This window comes from Canis lupus, chromosome 5 (genome assembly GCF_011100685.1).
Source record: "Canis lupus familiaris isolate Mischka breed German Shepherd chromosome 5, alternate assembly UU_Cfam_GSD_1.0, whole genome shotgun sequence".
NCBI classification, from domain to species: domain Eukaryota; kingdom Metazoa; phylum Chordata; class Mammalia; order Carnivora; family Canidae; genus Canis; species Canis lupus.
The window spans coordinates 28,186,136-28,207,840 of NC_049226.1; the positions used below are offsets into that span (position 1 = coordinate 28,186,136).

The 21,705-nt window shown below is 41.6% G+C and overlaps 1 protein-coding gene across 2 annotated transcripts in view; it reads left to right on the forward strand.

Moving 5' to 3' along the window:
• PDGFD (platelet derived growth factor D) overlaps window positions 1-21,705 on the forward strand; it is a 227,963-nt gene that overhangs the window by 180,596 nt on the left and 25,662 nt on the right. For both annotated transcript variants that reach the window (XM_038536340.1, XM_038536339.1), the window contains exons 4-5: window positions 17,726-17,788; window positions 21,478-21,676. In XM_038536340.1, the coding sequence (XP_038392268.1) occupies window positions 17,726-17,788; window positions 21,478-21,676 (262 nt within the window). The remainder of the gene's footprint in view (window positions 1-17,725; window positions 17,789-21,477; window positions 21,677-21,705) is intronic.

Here is a 21,705-nt window from a genome sequence, read left to right on the forward strand (position 1 = left end):
TTAAGGATCTTCTCTTTATTTTTGGAATTTGCAAGCTTAACTATTAAATGTCGAGGTGTTGAACCGTTATTGATTTTAGGGGGGAATCTCTCTATTTCCTGGATCTGAATGCCTGTTTCCCTTCCCAGATTAGGAAAGTTTTCAGCTATGATTTGTTCAAATACATATTCTGGACCTCTGTCCCTTTCGGCGCCCTCGGGAACCCCAATTAAACGTAGGTTTTTCTTCCTCAGGCTGTCACTTATTTCCCTTAATCTATCCTCATGGTCTTTTAATTGTTTGTCTCTTTTTTCCTCAGTTTCCCTCTTTGCCATCAACTTGTCTTCTATGTCACTCTCTCGTTCTTCCACCTTGTTAACCCTTGTCGTTAGGACTTCTAGTTTGGATTGCATCTCATTCAACTGATTTTTAATTTCTGCCTGATTAGATCTAAATTCTGCAGTCATGAGGTCTCTTGAGTCCTTTATGCTTTTTTTCTAGAGCCACCAGTAGCTTTATAATAGTACTTTCTGACATTGAAAGCCAATAATTGGCTTTCTGACATTGAATTGTAATCCAAATTTTGTAACTCTGTGGGAGCGAGGACTGTTTCTGATTCTTTCTTTTGAGGTGAGGTTTTCCTTCTAGTCATTTTGCTCAGTGCAGAATGGCCAAAAGCAAGTTGTATTGGGAAAAGGAGAAAAAGAGAGGAGAGAAAGAAGGAAAGAAAAGAGAAAAAGAAAAAAGGAAGAAAAAAGAAAAAAGAGAAAGAAAAAGAAAGAAAGGGATAAAAAAGGGGTGGGGGAAGCAAACAGAAATCAAAAAGAGGAAAAAAAAAAAAAAACACGGGGCAGTATCCTCTGATTCTGTACACTGTAAGTCCCTTGACTTCCCCTGGAACTTTCCAGTGCTGCTTGGTCAATAATTTGTTTTTCCCCTGTCCGTCTAGCTGGTCTTCTGGGGGAGCTGATTTTCAGGCGTTAGCACTTGGGGGAGCTGCTCTGCCCCTGCCTGGTGCAGGGCTCAGTGGGGGTTGTTTACCCCGTGAGGCCGCAGGAGGAACAGCCCCAGTGGCGGGGCCAGCTCTGGAGCCCTGGAGTCAGCCCCCACAGGAACTCCGGAGCTCTCGGTCTGCAGGGCCTGGAGGCTCCGGGCGGGGCCGCTGATCTGCTCAGCTGGGGCAGGAGCGTCCTCGCTGTCCTGGGCCCTCCCGGCCTCTGCCTGTCCCGGGGGGAGGCCGGATCCTGGGCTGTGTCCCGGCGCCCTGTGCTGCGGGGCCTGCGCTGTTGGATTCGCGCTCCCGCCCCGCAGCCCCCTCCGCGGAGCCGCCCCCGAGCCCCCCCGAGCTGCTCCGGGTCCCGCCGGGTCCCGCCGTGCGCGCTGCAGCCCTTAGGGAGCTCGGCGCACTCTCCCGGGGCGCAGGTGTCTGTTAGTGTCCCCGGGAGCCCGAGGGCATCCCCGCCCTCCTGGGTCCTGCTCCAACTCCCTGCGAGCCCCTTTCCCCCGGGAAGGTTGGTGCAGCTCCTGCTCCTCCGGGACGGGGCTCTCCTGTCCTGGGGACACTCGCCCCGGCCTCAGCCCGGCTCCTCGCGGGGCCCCTCCCCCTTGGATGCCTTTTGTTCCTTTATTTCTTTTTCCCCGTCTTCCTACCTTGATAGAAGCACGAACTCTTCTCACTGTAGCATTCCAGCTGTTCTCTCTTTAAATCTCAGGCCAGTTCGTAGATTTTCAGGATGATTTGAAGGTTATCTAGGTAATTTGGTGGGGACAGGTGACTTGGGGACCCTACTCTTCCCCTTCAACTGATTTAAAGTAAGTTCTTGCCCTTTTCAAATGTTGTGTTTGCTAATGTGAAGAATGCAAGAATACCAGTCCTTTGAATATGTGTAATGATTTCTAGCAGGCAAAATACTTTGATATACATCTGTTTGTGTGTCATTTGGTCCTCACCTGACCCAATTGACCATGTTTTGATTGTTGACTCTGTTTTTCCAATGCCTAGAACTGTGTCTACAGAGGAGGAAGTGCTCAGTAACTCCCTGGAGGGCAGGGTAGAACTCCTTTTGTAGGGAGTCTATTGGAGATAGTTGAAGGTGAAGGAGTACATGCCACCCCCAAGGAAAAGGTCCAAGATGATACATCCCTTTGCCTTATGGATGCAGAAAGAACCAGTCAGAAACTCTCCCCTCGGGATCCCTGGGTGGCGCAGCGGTTTGGCGCCTGCCTTTGGCCCAGGGTGCGATCCTGGAGACCCGGGATCGAATCCCACATCGGGCTCCCAGTGCATGGAGCCTGCTTCTCCCTCTGCCTATGTCTCTGCCTCTCTCTCTCTCTCTCTCTCTCACTGTGTGCCTATCATAAATTAAAATAAAATAAAATTAAAAAAAAAAAAAAAGAAACTCTCCCCTCTGAGAAGATGCAAACTATTACATTATGCAATGTATCTGTGCCCATACCAGGTTCACGTGGTGGTGGACAGAGATTAAAATGAGATGAGGAATATTAAAGCTTCCTGAAATTTTCAAAATCCCAATGCTCATATTAGGTGAAGTAAGGCCAAGCCATCATGGGCTGGATGGACCAATCAGCATTTTTTTCTAAGGAAAGAAATGTGCACATGTGAAGTCTAAGCCTTTCTATGCATCCATCACTTCCCTAATAGCTTTCCATCTAAGTATCTAGTAAATATCCAAAACATCCCTTTGAGGTGGGAAGTATTGCTGCCTCCATGTCCAGAGAAGAATATTGAGGCACAGAGAAGCTAAGTACTTGGTGCCAGAACTCCAGTTTGCTCAGTGGGGTTGGGCCTGAATCCAGACAGCCTGACTCTGGAACTTGTAACAGGTGGTTCCCACCTTTGCAGAAGTGTTCAATTAATGTAGCCGTCTTTTCAATAGAAAGATATTGAAAGACCATACTAGTTTTGGAAAGAATGCAGTGAATGTCTACGTGGGCCAGTTAGTTTCACATGAGTTATTTAATTTAATCCTCAACTACCCCTGTGGGAGATAAAGAAGTATTTTTTTTCCCATTTTACAAACCAGGACTCTCAAACATAGAGAGTTTACCTTGCCCAAGGTCACACGGCCAATGTTCCATGTGGAATTCGATTTCAAGTGTTCTGCCTACAAAGCCACATTTTAAAAATACTTTAGCACACTGATTGTTAAATCTCTTCTACCAGCCAAAAAATGCTGCTTATTCGACAAGGTGAATAGCAAAGGAGTCTCACAATACCCTGCTCTTCATTAAAAGGCACTGGGTCTGCTTTTATTTTGTTTGTTCTTAGAGATCCTCTGATGAGAAGCATTTTGGGCCACGTGTATCCTCGAATTTTCAAGATCCCTGCTGGGTGGAGAGATAGCTTTTAGTAATCCCACCAAATCAGCCCCTGCAGACCAACCCCAGGGGTCATCATAAAGTACCTACAGGATTCTCATCTGTTGAGTCTTCTCATCAGGCAAACATTCTAACTTTTCTTTGAAGAAGAAGATAATTTTGTAACCTGCTGAGAAATGAGATAGAACTAAATTATATTTGAGAATGTTATTATCATTTTAGAGACTTGATTATCAAAATAAGGAGGGACTCTTAATTCTGAGGTTGCCTTAGAAGACTATGGACATTCCAGAAAGGTTTTCCAAACGAACAGCACTGAATTTTTTGGTCCCTATTTTTTCAACTGCTCTCATCTCTCAGAATAGTGATCTGTTCATTGTTTACTATATGTTTTCTAGGAACTCCATTATGTTGCTTAAGATCACAGAATGATCTTTTTTCTTGTTTTCATACACACAGAAAGGAAGGCATGTGAGAGGGGGGCGGGGGGCAAGAGAGAGGTGGCTGGATTAAAAACCAGCCTCCTAAGGGTTAGCGCAAATACAGTCCACAATATCCAGAGACCCAGGCTCCAGGCAGCAGATGTGCCAGTGATGCTGATGCTTGACGTTTTGGGACTTTGGTGTCCTTGTAGATAGACAAAGGGTGGTCAGAATGAAATCTCCCTGAGAGTGGTGGCCTGGATGTTCTTTTCTGTATCTCCAGGCCTTTGAACCATGTAATCAGAAAATAGAGAAATAGAAATAATGGAGGTTTTTAAATGCCTGGTGAATGAAGGATTAAATGCAGCACCAAAAAAAAAAAAAAGTGCTCAGTGTGGCATCCAAGACCATCTGATCTGTCTTCCTCCTTCCTTTTCAGCCTCGTTTTCTGCCTGGTGCTTTGGGCACATCCTCATAATAGGTCCAAGATCATGCCACGCTCTGCCTTTGTACATGCTCTCTCCTCTCCCTGTCTGCTCCTCTGACCAGCAAAGCCCTGATTATCATTTAGGTTCAACTCCAAAGCCACTTCTTCTAAGACTTTCTCCAGTCCTCCAGATGGACTTAAATCATCCCTTCCTCTGTATACCTACAGGACTTGCTTATGGCCCTAATAGAACATTTATTTCTACAGGTCTTGTATTTATTCATTTATTTATTCCACAGATGCTTATTCACCCTTAACCACATGTACCAGCCAGTGCACTAGGGCTTCATTGTGAAGCATGTCCCTTGCTCCTCACATGATCCAGTAGCTATTTGAGCTTTCATTTAACTAGTGCTTATTCAATGCACATTAACAGGGCTATCATATTGGGCAGAAATAAACTAGACAACTTCCCATCATGGTAAGCCACTAAGAAAAAGTAAATAAAGTTAATATAAATTGCTGGCAGGAAAGGGAATGGCGAGATTGGGGAGTTAGAATTAATCTGGATGAGGTTCCTCAAGGGCATTTGGACATCTTTCATATCTCTGCATTACCCAGGGTTTAGCACACTGAGTTACCCATTGTGGTCATTCAAAAATCTTAGATAGTGAAGAGAACTTTGAACTTAGCGATTTGTAAGCATTCGTCCATCTCCAAACTGTACTGCTGAGAATTAAGGAAATGGGTATAAGGTGTGACATATTAGGTGTGCTAAACACATGCAGGGAATACCTCAGCCAGTCTTTGGGCCTGAGTAGCAATTCAGTTACCTCTGACTTTTACCAGTACAGTAGAGCAGGAGCAATAGTTTACCCAACCCCTAGGATATTTTCCCTTTGACTTTGGAATGCATTGTTCTTTTAATTTTTTGGCAATAAAAATAACCTTAATAATTATATTTGGCTTAGATGAATACAGCAGTGAATTTGCATTCTCTAAGTACACAGCATGTGATAATGCAAAAAAAAAAAAAAAAAAAAAAAAAAAGTACAGCAAGAAGCAAAAGAGAGCCAATCTAGGATTAAAACTTTGCTGTGCAAAGCCTAATGTTTTCACTCACTAAAACCACTGATGAATACTGGTAATGTAATCGCAGGCAAAAGTAAAAAATGCTGCTGTGAACTGATGATAACCAAAAGTATAAAGGAATTGTAAAAGCCCGTAAACATACGACTAGGACTCAGATTGCAGGATCTCTCATTTAAACACCATTTGCCCTGTTGAGAAGTGATTTTCCCAACCACAAGGAGAAGACCGTGGGCTGTTTACTGCAGAGTAATGATAAGCTTCAGTAGGCAGAGCAGAGCATCTGTTCCCTGGAGGCCTCTCTCCCTGGCTTTAACCCCAGGGCCAGGCCATCGGATTGAGTTTCTCTTTGAGCGAAGTTTGACCAGCCCTTACTTATTAGAATGAACTGCACGCCCTGTAGACATGGGATTTGGTTCTAGCACACTCAGCTAATGGACCTAGACAGCAGGCCTGCTTTGGGGATCTGAAACCTGCAAGCCACTTTGATTAGTTGCTAGTTGAGTGGAAAAGAACTACTGCAAGGTCAAGAATGTGCTAATCTCACCTTTGTCAAGAGTGATTTGCAGGGCTGTGGGTATGCTTTTGTTTCAGACTTTGCATTCACCAACTTGCTGGTTTAACCACATAATTGTGCCTGGAAATCCCTTTACAGTGAGGCCAAGAAAAAGATGGTGCTTTGAATTAACAGTTAGTTCATTTCCATAGTTGTACAATATTAACTTGGCTATTAAATATTTTACATTCCGGGGACCTCGTAGTGCCAACAGGTAGTTAGGATGGGCAGCGGCTCTGCTGAGCTTGTCCTGGTCCAGTGTAGGGCTAAGGTTGATGGTATACGGGGAAAGTGTGTCGCCAAAACACACAGCCGCCTCCCTAGGCAATAGTCATGTTTTAAAAGAATGAAGTTTTCTGAATGCTTTGCAACTGACTTCTCCCTGGTTCTTCCCTGAGATGTTCCTCTTTATTTTATAAACCTATCACTTGCTGAGTAATGTTTCATGAGCACTTCTCCCTGGCAGTCTGACAACTTGTACCGACTATGGCTTTGTCTCTTAGACTTCAAATGGTATTTTAGAAGTTTTAATTAGCAGTGGAATAATTTGAGTTAATAAAGGAAATGATTTTAGCTATGGGATTTTGGTGACATGGCCTTTATCTTCATGGTGTATATAATTCTCATGTGTTCTAATATTTGTTTTAATAAATATAACTAGCTTTTGGCCAGGATGGAGGTAATCCATGTATATAACACCATCCAAATACAAAGAATCTCAGCAGTTCTTAGGAGTGTGAATTTCAGCACAGTCATCCAATCAAAATGAAATGGTTTGTTGAATTTTGAGTGTGAGATAGTGTTTCCTCCCTCAGCAATAGAAACAAAACAGAAAGCAAAGAGTGCTCACTATGTACCGAGAAGTATGCTAAGTGCATGGAAATGAAAATGTGAATAATTCAGGTCAACACCTGTCCTTTCCATTTCACCCTTGTAATTTTTCTAAGGTAGCAAAATCATCTCCTCAGCCATGCATTTTGGCCGGGGAGTGCAAATATCTTTAAGATTTGATTAGCAATATCAAAAGTACCATCTTTAATAATACCCAGGCTACTGGTGAACAGAACCAAATGTTCTTTGAGATGCATTTAAGGAATGTCTGAAAACCTATACTAAGCACAAGTCACAGGTTTGTTTGTCCTATAAAAGGACTCTTCATAAATGAAAGGATGAGCCCTCGAGCAAAGAGGAAAGAGCTTGGAGAGTCAGCCTCAAGTTCAGTTTCTGTAGAGCTCACTTCCAGGGGCAAATTCCTCAGGTATTCTCGAAGCTGCAGAAATGATGAATGGGATAATGTACCATTATCCCATTATATGAAGGGTTTCATGTAGTGCCTGGCATGTCCTCTGTGCTCCATGAAAGGCAGCTGTTTCTACACAATAATTAAGCATAGAGTTTTCTTAATACTGAACAACTTTGCTGTGTTTATAAGAGTTCCTAACAAAATTTAAATTGGCACCTAGGTTTCCAGCAACACAATGAAGAAAGACTGCTGGCAGTATCTTTCTAGATGAAAATGAAATGTTAATTTATGGGTCTCTATTAGGCACAGTGAAAGCCATTAGCAGACTTGTATTTTGCAATTTGTGATTTTCTGTGCAGCCCCGTGCTAAGATGTCCTTGTTGAGCCAACGCAGAGTTAATTCAATCAGCCATCCTGGGCAGCCTTCTCTCCTCTCCAGCATCATTGTGTTTTCTGCAGGCTGTAGGACACACACAATAATGGCAGGTTGTCCATCCTTTTTCTGTCTAACTAGACTCACCCTCTCTGTCTGCAAACACACCTTAACACTCTCTAGCTCTGTACGGGGGCCTCCTGATGCCCTCTTGGAGTCGAGGACCTCTTCTCTGTCTGCCAAAGGAACTGTCTTCCTTTACCCTGTAGACCAGTGTATGCTCTAATCATTGCTTATCTGTTCTAGCAACTTCCCAGACTACGTTTGGGCTAAAGAAATCAGCAGTTAATAAGTATAAAAAGTTTCTTATCTTACAACATAAGAGGGAAAATGAGCTTTTAAAAAACATTTTTACCTTACTGTCAAGATTTCACAGGTGATTCATTGATGAATCTAGATTTAAATTAAAACATTGTACCTCATTGTCATCAATGGTTTAAAAAGCTGTGGGACTAATTCTTAAACCAGTAGAAATCTGTAAGTAGATCTTATCTGTGGGGGATATTTACTATTAGAGATATATTTATTTTATTAAAATTTTATTTCCAGTAGTAGATGACTCACGTCCAGGGCTTCTTAGCACTCTGGGAATATATGTTTTTAATTTCACAAAGTCTGTAACTTTGAAGGACACTCTTTGATTCTTGTTAATTATTGATTCTTGAACTCTTGATATCCTTGTACTAAATGTTGTTGCCAATAAAAGTTGGCCTCCTGCCATGGCCTTTCCCATATTACTTGTAAAAGAAGTGATTTGATGATGAGCATGTAATGAAATATATTTGTAAAGGTTTGGTTGGATCACAGAGTGTGATAGAATCTAAGGGTTTTCAATTTTTGCTTTATTCTAGTCCCATAGATGTTAAGTCATCGTTGTGTCATTATTTGCATGTACATGGATTGGAGTACATGCCAGAAGGTCATGCACTAAAGTGTCTGAAATCTTTGTTCTAAAGAATTTTGTTCTAAAGGACCCTTTGCTCTAAAGGAGCTCCCCTGTAGAGTGATCTCAGGGTGCAGGCCTCTACATCTAACATTACTTGAATTTTCCCCAGTGGGTCATGAATGGAGTATCATGAACAAATGAAGATTCACTTAAGGGATAAATATTGATAGTGCATTTATTTGTTGTTGTTTTATGAATCCAGACAAATCCCTCTGTTTCTTTCACATTTCAAAACGAAACAACTCTAAGCACTAACTTAATCGAGAAGCACAGATGGAATTAGGAGAGTACTTTATGAATTTATTATCTGCCTCCGAGGAATGAATATAAAACATCAAACAGAGGAACCATTTTCAAAATTAAGGAAAATACTCTGACAAATGTTCTTCAAAACTTTCCCCAAATAAGTCATCCTTGGTAAGTTAAACACTGTTTTGGCTGAAAGATTTTTAAAATCTCTAAGTAAGTGCGTATTTTTGTTGGAAGAGATGGAAGAATCCATCCCTCTGAGCAGTGAACAGCTTATGGCTCATCTGCGCACACCCTGCATGACCACCCCGGATAACAATGAACAGCCATCCTCTGTGGGATCCAGGAACAGGTGGTTTAAGTAATCACCCTAAATGTTTGGAATATCGGCCTGGCAACAGTCGTCCCCAAAGACTCAAAAGACAGTTGTTCTGAGCTCTTTAGGTTTAGGACCATCAAGGTTTCAGACAGGGATTTAGTTGGGCATCCAACCACAGGCATTCAGTGACTGGTGCTTGCCTGGGAAGAGGGATGAGTGGATTATTTCACTTGTTAGCATGTAATATACGACCTCCCTCTGGAATGGCCACAGGTGACTGATGGCAAGGAAGGGTTATCTGGCCATATCCTGTCTGCAAATGAAATCCCAAATCATATCTGTCTTTAATAGTGAAGATTATTATTGAGAATACTCATTACCTATAGCATTATTGTATCCCTGGCTTGATTCGCTTTAGCCTGGGAGTCCTCTGTCCTCACACACAGGCACACAAATGCCTTCTGACCCTGAGCTGATTGCTAACCATGTGCTCTCATGGCTGTTTGTAAGACATCAAACATTTGCGGTGCATTTGCCATGTTTTAGGTCGAGCCAAATGTGATGATCTGGAAAAATTCTTTATTGTCCCATCTTTGAACAATTCTCTCTAGTAATTGGTAAGAATTATTTTTCAAAAAAAAACGCTTTTAGTTTCCACCAGGGAATACATGGGTGACACTGTTCAACCTGATAATATAACATAAGGCTTTAGGAGAAAGTGCTTATGCACACTCCAGTCCATTTTTCTTTTCTATTGTTGTTTTAGAAATTTATCAATTTCTTATTAAAACTTGGTATGTATTATAAAAAATTTAGGACATATAATATATAGACAAAGGAACATTCAGTACCAACAATGTCAATATTGTTGTGAATATACCTGTGCATTTTTCTAGCAGAATTATGTGATATGAAACATACTCTTATAACCTTTTCATGTATAAAAGTTTGTTTTAAGGATGTTAACTGTTAGTTATAATTATATTTGTACCTTTATATTTATCCTTTTAATTTTGCTTTTTTTTTTATATTTCTGCAATACTTAGTATGTGTGAGGCATATTGATTTTTATGCTTCCTGACTTTAGCGTGTCTGTTTAGGGAATATTTCTGCCACACTTCAATTACACAAATATCTGTGTATGTTTTCGTGTGCTCTAAGATGTATATTTCCATACCACCTCAACTTCCTAGTATCTCTTCTCTCCCACAAATCAACCTTCCAGAACTAAGCTATTTAAAAAGCACAGATCTCAGAATCACATCTGTGTTTTCAAAATTGCCCCAAAAAGAATGTAAGGGACTGAGTTTCATTTCAAAATGCCAAATAATGCATTTCACTGCCAAAATATTATTTTGAAGTATTATAACATGGGGACATAAACTGAGAATAAATTATTTTTAATGATGTAAATGAATTCTTATTAGATTAAGGCAGTGCCAACGATGATGCCTGTAATTAGAGGATGATGTGTGCCATGATTTCATGAGTTGGAAACCGTGTGACTGAGAGAGAACAATAGCTCCTTGCACTGTAGTCCTGACTGCAGACATAATGAGCTGGGAGATGCTGGGCAGCCCTCTGGCTCTGGGCACCATGGCTTGCTCCTCTCTGGAGGATGGCTTGGATCCCTAGATATGATCTTAGCGAGTTACCCCGAACACCAACTAGCCATCCCGCCAGGACTGAGGGAACGAAGTAGCCAAAGGAGCAGCTTCGTTCTTTTAGGATGAAGCAGGCCGCAGCGTAGACAAAGAAGATGAGGAAATGGAGTGCTGATTGGTACCTCCTTCTAGGAGCTCACAGGTGGTTCTCTATCCTTGGAAGAATGGGACATGGCTTCTAAAGCATATATTGGAGTTTACCGGAACACAGACAGAAAAGCGTTTCCATAAGCTAAACTGTTTCAATACATTTTAAATGATTCTTCGCTGTTGGTTCCATTTTAGCATTAAATTAATGCTAAGGGCACTACTCTGCTAAGAGGACCCACACTAGAGGAGTCTGTCTTTCATTAGCCTGGAGCTTGAAAAAGCAAGCTGTCTACCCAGGATGATTCTAAAAATATGTAGCTAACATTGTGACATGTTCAGGACCGACTGATCAGAACAGCTCTGGCTCTAAACCATGCTTTGCCACCATGGAGGGAAGTGGATGACATTATTGTTGAATGTGCCCTGGGAACCAGTGAAATTGGAGGATGTACCCAAAACTCAGTTAAGAATTCGGGATAGAACAGGAAAGAAATAAGCAAACTCCTTGCCTTTCCAGAGCATGCATTCTCCTTGGGGAAAGAGATCATAAACAATAAAACAAAGGTAAAACTATTTCATATCAATATAAATGCTTTAAAGAAAATTAAGGAAATTAAGTAGGTAGAGTGACCAAGAGTGGGAGTATTTTAAATAACATGTTCAAGGAGCGGTTGTCTACTGATGTGATGTTTGAGCATAGAACTAAATAATGAGGAGCCTGTCACTGGAAGACTTGGAGACAGTGTATTGCCGGCATAGGGAACAGCCACAGGCTTAGGCGGGAGGGGAGATGCTTGGAGTGTTATTTGAAAGACTGTGAGAACAGCCAGTGTAGTGGGAGTGCAGTTTGTGAGAAAGGTAAAACATCAAATCAGAGAAAGATGCTGAGGAGGAAAGAAGCAGGGGTCAGAACATGTAAGAACAGATCCTACATGCAGTGAAAAGCTCTTGGGTGGATTTAAGCAGAGGACAGAAGTGATTGATTTACACTTTAAAAAGCTACCAATAGAAATCCCTGGGTGGTGCAGCGGTTTGGCGCCTGCCTTTGGCCCAGGGCACGATCCTGGAGACCCAGGATCGAATCCCACATCGGGCTCCCGGTGCATGGAGCCTGCTTCTCCCTCTGCCTGTGTCTCTGCCTCTCTCTCTCTCTGTGTGTGACTATCATAAATAAATTAAAAATTAAAAATAAAAAGAAGAAATAAAAAGCTACCAATAAAATAAAGTAGCCAAGGGGTGCCTGGGTGTTTTTGTGGGTGAGTGTCTGCCTTCAGCTCAGGTCAGGATCTCAGGGTCCTGGGATCCAGCCCTGCATCAGGCTCCCTCCTCATGGGGGGGGGGGGGTCTGCTTCCCCTTCTTCTTCTGCCCCTCCCCCTGCTTGTGCTCTCTCTATCTCTCTCTCTCTCTGTCAAATGAATGACTAAAATCTTTTTTTTTTTAAAGAATAAAGTAGCTGAGACATAAACTCACGCATATACAGTTAACTAATTTTTGACAAGAGAGCCAATAATACTTCATGGGGAAAGATAGTCTGTTTAATAAATGGTGTTGGGCAGCCCCGGTGGCGCAGCGGTTTAGCGCCGCCTGCAGCCCAGGGCGTGATCCTGGAGACCCTGGATCGAGTCCCACGTCAGGCTCCCTGCATGGAGCCTGCTTCTCCCTCTGCCTGTGTCTCTGCCTCTCTCTCTCTTTCTCTTTCTGCATCTCTATGAATAAATAAATAAAAATTTTAAAAAAATCTTAAAAAAAAATAAATGGTGTTGGGAAAACTAGATATTCAAATATAAAAAAATGAAATTGGAGCCGTATCTTGACACCAATCACAAACACTAACCTGATATAGAGTCGACTTAAATATAAGACCTAAAACTGTAAAAGACTTACAAGAAGACTTGGGGGAAAGCTCCTGGACCTTGGTTTCAGCAGTGATTTGTTTGGATATGACATCAAAAGCAAAGACAGAGGGACTACATCAAAGTATAAAAGCGTCTACAGAACACAACAGCAGAATGAAAAGGCAGCCTATGGAATGGGAGGAAATATTAGCAAACCATGTACCTGAAAACAGATCAACACCCAAAATATATAAGAAAGTCATACAACTCAATAGCAAAACAAAACAAAACAAAACACCAAATAATCTAAATTAAAAATGGGCAGAGGATCTGAATAGATTTTTTTTTGCCAAAGAAGACATATAAATGCTCCACATGTCTGTCTAGTAAGCAGGGAAACACATCACAAGCACAATGAATATCACCTTACACCTACTATAATGACTAGTATCAAAAAGATAAGAGATAACAAGTGGTGGCAAGGGAGTGGAGAAGAGGGATCATTAATGCACTGTTCGTGGGAATGCACATGAGTACAGCCACTGTAGCAGACAGCATGGAGGTTACTCAAGAAATTCAGGGCAGCCCGGGTGGTGCAATGGTTTAGCACCGCCTGCAGCCCAGGGTGTGATCCTGGAGACCCAGGATTGAGTCCCATGTCGGGCTCCCTGCATGGAGCCTGCTTCTCCCTCTGCCTGGGTTCTGCCTCTCAATCTCTCTCTCTCTCTCTCTCTCTCTGTGTGTGTGTGTCTTGCATGAATAAATAAATAAAATCTTATTTAAAAAAAAAGAATTTAAAAAACTAGCATACAACCCAGCAATCTCACTTCTGGTTATGTAACTGAAAGAAGACCGGTCACTGCAGATCACTGTGGTGAGGAGACATGTGCACCCCATGTGCACTGCAGCATCACTCACAGCAACCAAGACATGGAAGTACCCTAAGTACCCACTGACAGATGAATGAATGAATAACAAAAATGTGAGAGATGGATATTCAGCCTGAGGAAGAAGGAAATCCTGCATTTGTGACAACATGGATGGACCTTGAGGAAATTAGACATTATACTAAGTAAAATAAGTCAGATAGGAAAAAGACAAATATTGTATCATCTCACCTATATGCCTACTCTAAAAAAGAAGGAAAAAAAAGCCAAACTCATAGAAACATAGAGTATGATCGTTGCCAGGGGCAAGAAAGTACAAAAATGGGGAATTGTTGATTGAAGAGTACAGACTTAGAGTAATAAGATCAGTAAGTTCTGGGGATCTAATGCACAACACCATGACTATAATTAAGTGTTGTATTATACACTTGAAAGTTGTTAAGAAAGAATAGCTCTTAGATATTCTCACCACACACACACACACACACACACGACTGTAATTATGTGAGGGGATTGATTCATTAACTAACCTTATTGTAGTAACCACTTAGCAACATAGACACGCCTCTGATTATCATGTTGTACCCCTTAAATTTACACGATGTTGTATGTCAGTTATTTTTTGTAAAGCCAGGAAAGAAAAGACCATTGCGGCTGCCATGTGGTGTGGACTCTAGACACAGTAGTCTCAGGTTCAAAGCTAGCAACTGGGAGGCCCGCCAGGATCTTGGGCTTGAGAGACTGCAGTGGAGGAGATGAGAAACACATGTGAAGGACAGATTTAGAAAGCAAATGGCCACGTTCCTTCCCATGCCAAGATTGTTCTTTTGGATCTAAAACTCAGAGGTTCAAAAAAAAATAAAAAATAAAACTCAGAGGTTCTGCACTTTATTCTTAGAAGGGGCATTTTCCCCTTTTTTAAAAGCTCATTTTAAATGTGTCATTTATAAATAAGAGCAAATTTTGAAATAAACTAAAAGAAGGTTGGTTTCTTTTAAATGACTAATATTTATGTTGCTAAGAGAAGATAAATTTATTTTTTCTGGAACTTAATGAAATCCTCTGTCATGTGCGTCTATTATAAAGTTTTTAAGTGGAATCCTATAGCTCTGACAGTGAGGAAGCTAACATTTTTTTGTGTGTGTAACATTTATCTAGGCACATGTGCATGAAGGTGCTTTATATTAAAATGCTTAAAAAATGTTTTTACCATATATCTATGCAAGACAATGAAGTAAATCAAAGTTATAGAATTTATTTATTTTATCTTTTTCCAAGGTGCCAGGACATTTTAAAAAGAAAAATTTTATTGGAGTTCAATTTGCCAACATTTAGCATAACACCCAGTGCTCATCCTGCCAAGTGCCCCCCTCAGTGCCCATCACCCAGTCACCCCAACCCCCCCACTTCCCTTTCCACTATCCCTTGTTCATTTCCCAGAGTTAGGTGTCTCTCATGTTTTGTCACCCTCACTGATCTTTTCATTCATTTTCTCTCCTTTCCCTTTATTCCCTTTCACTAATTTTTTTATATTCCCCAAATGAATGAGACCATATGATGTTTGTCCTTTTCCGACTGACTTACTTCACTCAGCATAATACCCTCCAGTTCCATCCACATTGAAGCAAATGGTGGGTATTTGTCATTTCTAATGGCTGAGTAATTAATATTCCATTGTATACATAGACCACATCTTCTTTATCCATTCATCTGTCGATGGACACCGAGGCTCCTTCCACAGTTTGGCTATTGTGGACATTGCTGCTACAAACATTGGGGTGCAGGTGTCCCGGCGTTTCACTGCATCTAGTTACAGAATTTAGGAAATATAAATGTACAATCTAAATAACTAAGACTATTTCAAAGGATATCCTCATAGAACCTTCCACCAATACTCTGCTATCGGTCTTTCCTGCTTTTCTGTGGACTTCCCTTTGGACACTGTTCCATCCAAGCCAGTTACAATGATGTGAAAGATCGCCACACAGTGTGTACTTAGAAATGCACTCTTGTGGTCCTACTTTGCATGAAGTTGGCCACGTGATAAAGAGCACACCATTTATCTCTGAGAATTGGTTTTTTAATCATTAAAGTGAAGAGATTGCATTAGTTAATACTAAGTTCTTTGTAGTTCCAAGATTTTAAGATTGTCCCTCTTCTGATTTTCACATATGGTCAGCATAATCCATCACTCACTTCATAGCCATTATTGTGCTGAGGATTCTCAGATCTGTGTCCCACATTTGGGTTTCTCTCAAGTGGTCCACTCTCATATAGCAAACAGCCTCCTGGACCCTGCTAGCTGGATATTGCGTGGGCACCTCAAAGATGCCACACCCAACATAACTCATTAACTCTCCCCAATAACACATTTTCCTGTATACATTCCCACGTGTGTCTAGACATCTGTCTCTCTTCGAGTCTTCCACCCCACCTTTCTTGCAAGTAGCCATCTACTTACTCATCTACTTACCTGAGTCTTCAGGACTCAGGTCAAGAGTTACCTTCTTGGGTGAAATTTTTCTAAGCCAACTTCCTCTTGGGTAAATTTCCTACTACCTTCCTTAGTGACCTGATTAAACTAGTATTATAGCACCCACATGAGCTTGTTGCCTGAGCCATTGACTTGTTTATTAATGCTTACATTTTGAACTCCTTGAAGGAAGATAGAGTTCCTCAGTTCCTCATGACTCTACCCTCAGTTTAGAATGAATCACACAGTTGGTGAGGAGCAAATAATAAATGAGTGAAAATGAAAATTCTATGATGTGAGGATTGCACATGTTATAATCCTACCTGGCAAATGTCCTCTCACCAATAGCCCCTTCACGACATGAAGAAGCCATTGGCTGTCTTGCCCAATTTCACCTGCTCACCTTTTTATGAAGACTCATATTAATACCAACCTCCACTTGCAAGCACCCATCCTTTTGCTGTGGGAATTTGTTGTCTTTTTTATGTGGATCCTGTCCTGCTGAGGGCAGAGACCAATTCGCTGTTTCTTTCTATCTTTCCTGAGATTGAGACTAGAATAATGATGCCTTAGCCAGTTTTTGATAGATGTTCATTCCTTGAACCCCACATTTGACTTAGTTCTTTCTTGGTAAACAACTAAATTTTTTTAACACAGACATTTATATATAGATCAGTCTCATCATGAACAATTAACAAACGCACTAGCACCTTCTCAAAATGTTAATGAAATTTAGACCTGATACTTAGCTTCATTCAGTAAGTATACTTGGGTAAATAAGCTGCCAGATTTGAGTATCTGAATTTTTCTCAGCATCATCTTAAAATAACGTCGTACTCCCTGGTCTGGCTGGAAGACATTAACCAGGTTGATTGATTTAAGCAGGGTCAGGAACCATCTGTGACATGTATAAATGATAGATCAGCTTTTCTTCCCATTATGTTTTTTAAAGTTACTGGTGCTGGAGTAATTGACAGAAAGTCACATACAATTTGGAGGCACATTTGCCTTTTAAGAGAAGTTTCTTTCTCTGAGATCCATGGCTGTCACAAACCCTTCAAAGTCGTCTCCGAGATGACTTTCTCAGGTCCGCCCTTTGGCTCCTTTCTCTGAGTGAGTGGTACTGTGTCATTCCACCGCTGGTCCCCTGCCCCCGCTATCCTTCCTGCCATCGCAAGAGAGTCAGGAGTAGCCCTTTGTCTGTTAATTTATCTTTGAAAAGATCACTGATATTGCTGACCAGCTCTGTAGGCAGGACAGAACATGATGCAGAACCTAGCTCAAACCAAATAAACATCAATATGGATAATAGCTATTATTATTCTTTATTAGCCACCTTATTAAGTGCTAGTTATAATTACATAATTGGTGCATTCAGTTCTCCAAACTCCCTTCTAATTTAAGCATCCCATACCAGCCTTTTACAGACAGGAAGAGAAGGATTGCCAAGGTGAGGTAGATTGCTTGAGGTCACACAGCCAGCAGATGGCCGAATTAAAATCTGAACTCCTGTCTGCACTTTTTCCCTTTCACCAGTACTCCTAAGTAAATGTGAATATATCCCTCTGTCCAAAAATGTCCGTGTCTTGGATGAGAAGGGTTCTTGTGGAGAAGTGCTTAAGACAGAGGGTGACCTGTCCAGCAAAAATGTAGCCCTTATATCTGTTGTCACTTAGTTGGGAGAAGATTCCGATGGTTAAGATAATGAAACTGTGCATGTAATGAATTGAACAGAGGTTTGCTTGACTCACATGGATGTTTCTTACCTTCTAGGAAGATTTCCAACCCGCAGCAGCCTCAGAGACCAACTGGGAGTCAGTCACAAGCTCTATCTCAGTAAGTAATTTGTTTTTCTGTTGTCAATGAAAAAAGCTGATGGAGAAGCTAAGGTCAACCCCAGAACAGCTTCAGCTGCATGAAGGACCCAGAGTTTCACTAGAAGCCATGTTGTAATCTGGATGTGTCCTTGCATTTCATTTATGGGGAGAGCAGGCTGGGTCACATGTCCTTTCCTGTCTCTTCAGAAAGGTCCTTAGGAAATGCTAGTACCCATTGTAGGAACGTGGCGTAGACAATGACTTCAGTATTTATCGGTTTCAAAGTAGAATGTTCCAACTGGACGACTGTCCAGACATATCAAGCATATCAAACTGGTCCATGGCCCACGCTCAAGTGGGGAACTTTGAAACAGTGTTTTGAATATTCCAAAGGAGGCTGTTAACCTCTACATTCTCAAGAATCTTTTCAGACATGAAAAATCCCAGTGTTTACAGTAAGATAATTTAAGTGCAAACCACACATATGTTCTATTTGACTTAGAAATAAAACATAACTCACCCTGAAACTGCAAAAATGGTTCATGGTCCCATTTTTTTTCCTCCAAATTTAGTCACTTCTTAGTGTTCTGCTTCTCTTGTTCAGAAAGAACAGACCTTGTTTTTACCAGTCCTATGAGGAGCATGTATGTAACAATAAAATGCGAGATAATAAATGCAGGTGTTCGTTTAGAAGGTCAAGAGCATGGAGAAAGCTGACCCATGGGTGTGAGTCCATGTCGCTGAATCAGACTTGATTTTTTTTCAAGTGATATGCTATCCTTTGCTCTCTAGAGGATTTTTAAAAGAAACTCCTTCAGATACCAAGGTTTCCTTAGCTGTGGATTTTGCTATTTAATTCGCCCTGTGTGGCCACTGGACTAGAGCAACATGACCTAATCAAGAGGTCAGTGAGGTTTCTAATGGTGATGTTAAGAACGTTTTGTTTGCTTTGACAGCCCAGAATGACACTCTGAATCTGGCTAAGTGCAGGCAGTCACTGTCGGGAAGATAAGCCCTTTGCTCTGGGAGACCAGACAGAGATTTGCCCGGTTAGCAACCCGAGACCAACGATTCAGGGGAGGTGTGGCAGCTTCTGGCCCCAGGCCTGAGCTTGCTGTTCTGTCAAATCCTCTGGCTTCTCAGGCATCTTACAGGTGACTGCTTGGAATGGCCGAGTCATCCCTGGCCCAGGAGCACAAAGCATGAGCTTAAGGGACCCTTAGCGAATTCAGGACAATGCAGGTCCTCATAAAGAGGCGGAGTGACCCGTCCGTTTGGAGCAACTGCAGGCGCTCGGCACTGTGACCGCTTCCACTGGACACTTTTGTGGTTTGAGCTCCAAGGCCATGTTCTGCTTCATTCTCTGGAGATAGCAGGAAAACAATCTCTTTCTTCAGCATTTTGGTTTTCAAAAGCCCTCTGGAATAGGAGTAAGGACCCTTGGGCCCACCATTAACCCTGTATAAACCATATTTTGTTTTTGTGGAATGTGGCTTTTAATTTTCTGAGCATTTTTCTAAATTGTTATTTTTAAAGCCATTTAGTTAGCTTTTGAATGGATTATAAAAATGAAACCAAAGCTGAGTGCAGTCAGATCTACAGTGCCATGGAAGGAGTACACCCAGCTGTTCTGTCTCACAAAAATAGTTTTAAAATAATTACTCAAGAAATAAACATTTTCTAGCAGGTTTATTAGGAGATCTAGTCATCTCTAAGTCTTTTCTTAGCTCTCACTGGTGTTCCTGTCACCTGCCCTCACATAAGGACAGTTTCACATTTTACCTGTGGGTTATTTGGATTTGCCCTTCAGGCCCATGTCAGAAGATGGAGAGCCCCCTCCCTTGGGGATGGAGAGCCCTCCACAGCTTTCTCCTGGAGGGATGTGCAGGTACACACTATGCTCTAGGGACCCTTAGGAGCCCCCCGGGAAAACTTTGCACCAGGAGTTCCCAGAGCCATTGTGAGAGGCTCCTCCTTTCTTGAAAGTGGCTTCATTGATGTTCCCTCTTCTGTTTCAAACACAGGGAAGCATTTTAATTTCAAAACTTTTATACAGATGCCATGCACCTGACTTGGGCCAGCTTTTTTTGAATTTCTGGATGTTAGACCCACATTATTGGGATACGGTTGTCAATCACCTGTGACTGTGAGCCACGTAGACAGTAGATTATCCAGATAATACAAAGTTGAATTGGAATTTGAAATTTTGATACTGAATCATCATATCCAACTCTAGCATGTGATGCCAGGAGGGATGTGAAAGACAGAAATGATGTGCTTCAGTCAGGGTTCAGTTTATATCGGCCACACACATGCATACACACAAGCACACACATGCATGTACACAAGCACCCACACATGCACACAAGTATATGTGCATGCACACATGCACACATGTGTGTGCACAACTGCATCCTTGGATTAGAGAAGTGGCCTACTGTCTTCACTGGTCCAGCTCGTATTTCCCCATCTCTTTCCCCTGCCAGGTATATTTGAAAACTGCTCTTAAGGTACACCGGGGTAGGTTAATACTTTTACAAAACCCCTTTGCTTTGCTGAAGAGGGACCACCGTTCCTCTGAAAGCAGGTGGGCATCCATCCTATTGTTTACAGACCTTTGGACCTTAATTGGTTAAAACGAGAAAATCAAACCTGAAAGTAAAAATATGAATTGTGGGCCTTGCTGTCTGAAACCCTGTGGCACATAGTATTTCTAGTTTCAGGAATGCAAGTGCCTGTTAATTCCCACTTTCCCTGCCTGGTAGGAGGTATTTGCCCTTGAGGGATCTTGTTTGTTTGGCGGCTTCTTGAAAGACATTTTGAAACCATTTGAGACTCTGTGCTTTCTATTTCCTTGTTAATGGGTCATGAATTTTTACAGAGATGTTTAAATCATGGTTCATTTGCCTCTAGATTATCCAAGGGTTGGTGAAGTAAGTGCTTGGGAACTTATGTGAGGACCTAGTCCATGGCAACATACTAATCCCTCCCAGATTTGCAATGATGTTGCATTCCTCATTTAAAGAGTATTTCTGAGAATATTTTCATGACAGCTGGGATTGCTAGCAAGCAACAGTCCTTTAAAAATACATACATATGTTTCCCATGGGCATCTTCTAGTCTGGGGTGAAGGAGCAAGTTTCATGACTAATTATCCTTGTTGACAGTTAATAAGCTGGTGAAATTGTCAAATTTGATCAAGTCCTCTCCAGAGGAGGTTCGAAGCCTGCTCACACAACACCTGCAATGTAAGATGACCTGTGAGGAGAGATGGAGGCTAAACGCGGGAGGAAGGGATGGATTCTGCAAAAACTGTATGAAAGCAGCTCAGAATTCAAATTCTAATCATTACTTGTTGATGTGGTTGTGGATGATTTGGAACCATGAACCAAGAAATGGGATGATGTGATTTTGATATTGCCATTTAGTCAGTATCTTCTTTAATGATTATATTTCAGATGAACTAGACATTTTATGACCTGCCTGGTTTTGACTTGCAAACATGAGAATGACTATAATTTACCAATTAATTGTTCTCATTTAAGAATATGGCAGGACGATGGCAGAGGACTCTAGCATGATATTTATGCATATATTGTCTTACAGTCAGAAGCTTGTTTATGTTCCTTCCATACAGATGTATGACTATTGTATTTCATAGCAATAAACTTTTTTTTCTGAGTACACTGAGCTGTATGTCACTCTTAGGGGGTATCCTATCACTCTCCATCAGTAACGGACCCCACTCTCACTGCGGATGCTCTGGACAAAACAGTAGCTGAATTTGATACCGTGGAAGATCTGCTCAAGCACTTCAATCCAGAATCATGGCAAGAAGATCTTGAGAATCTATATTTGGACACCCCTCATTATCGAGGCAGGTCCTACCATGACAGGAAGTCAAAAGGTAAGAAACAGCCTTGAAGGTTCTTTGTG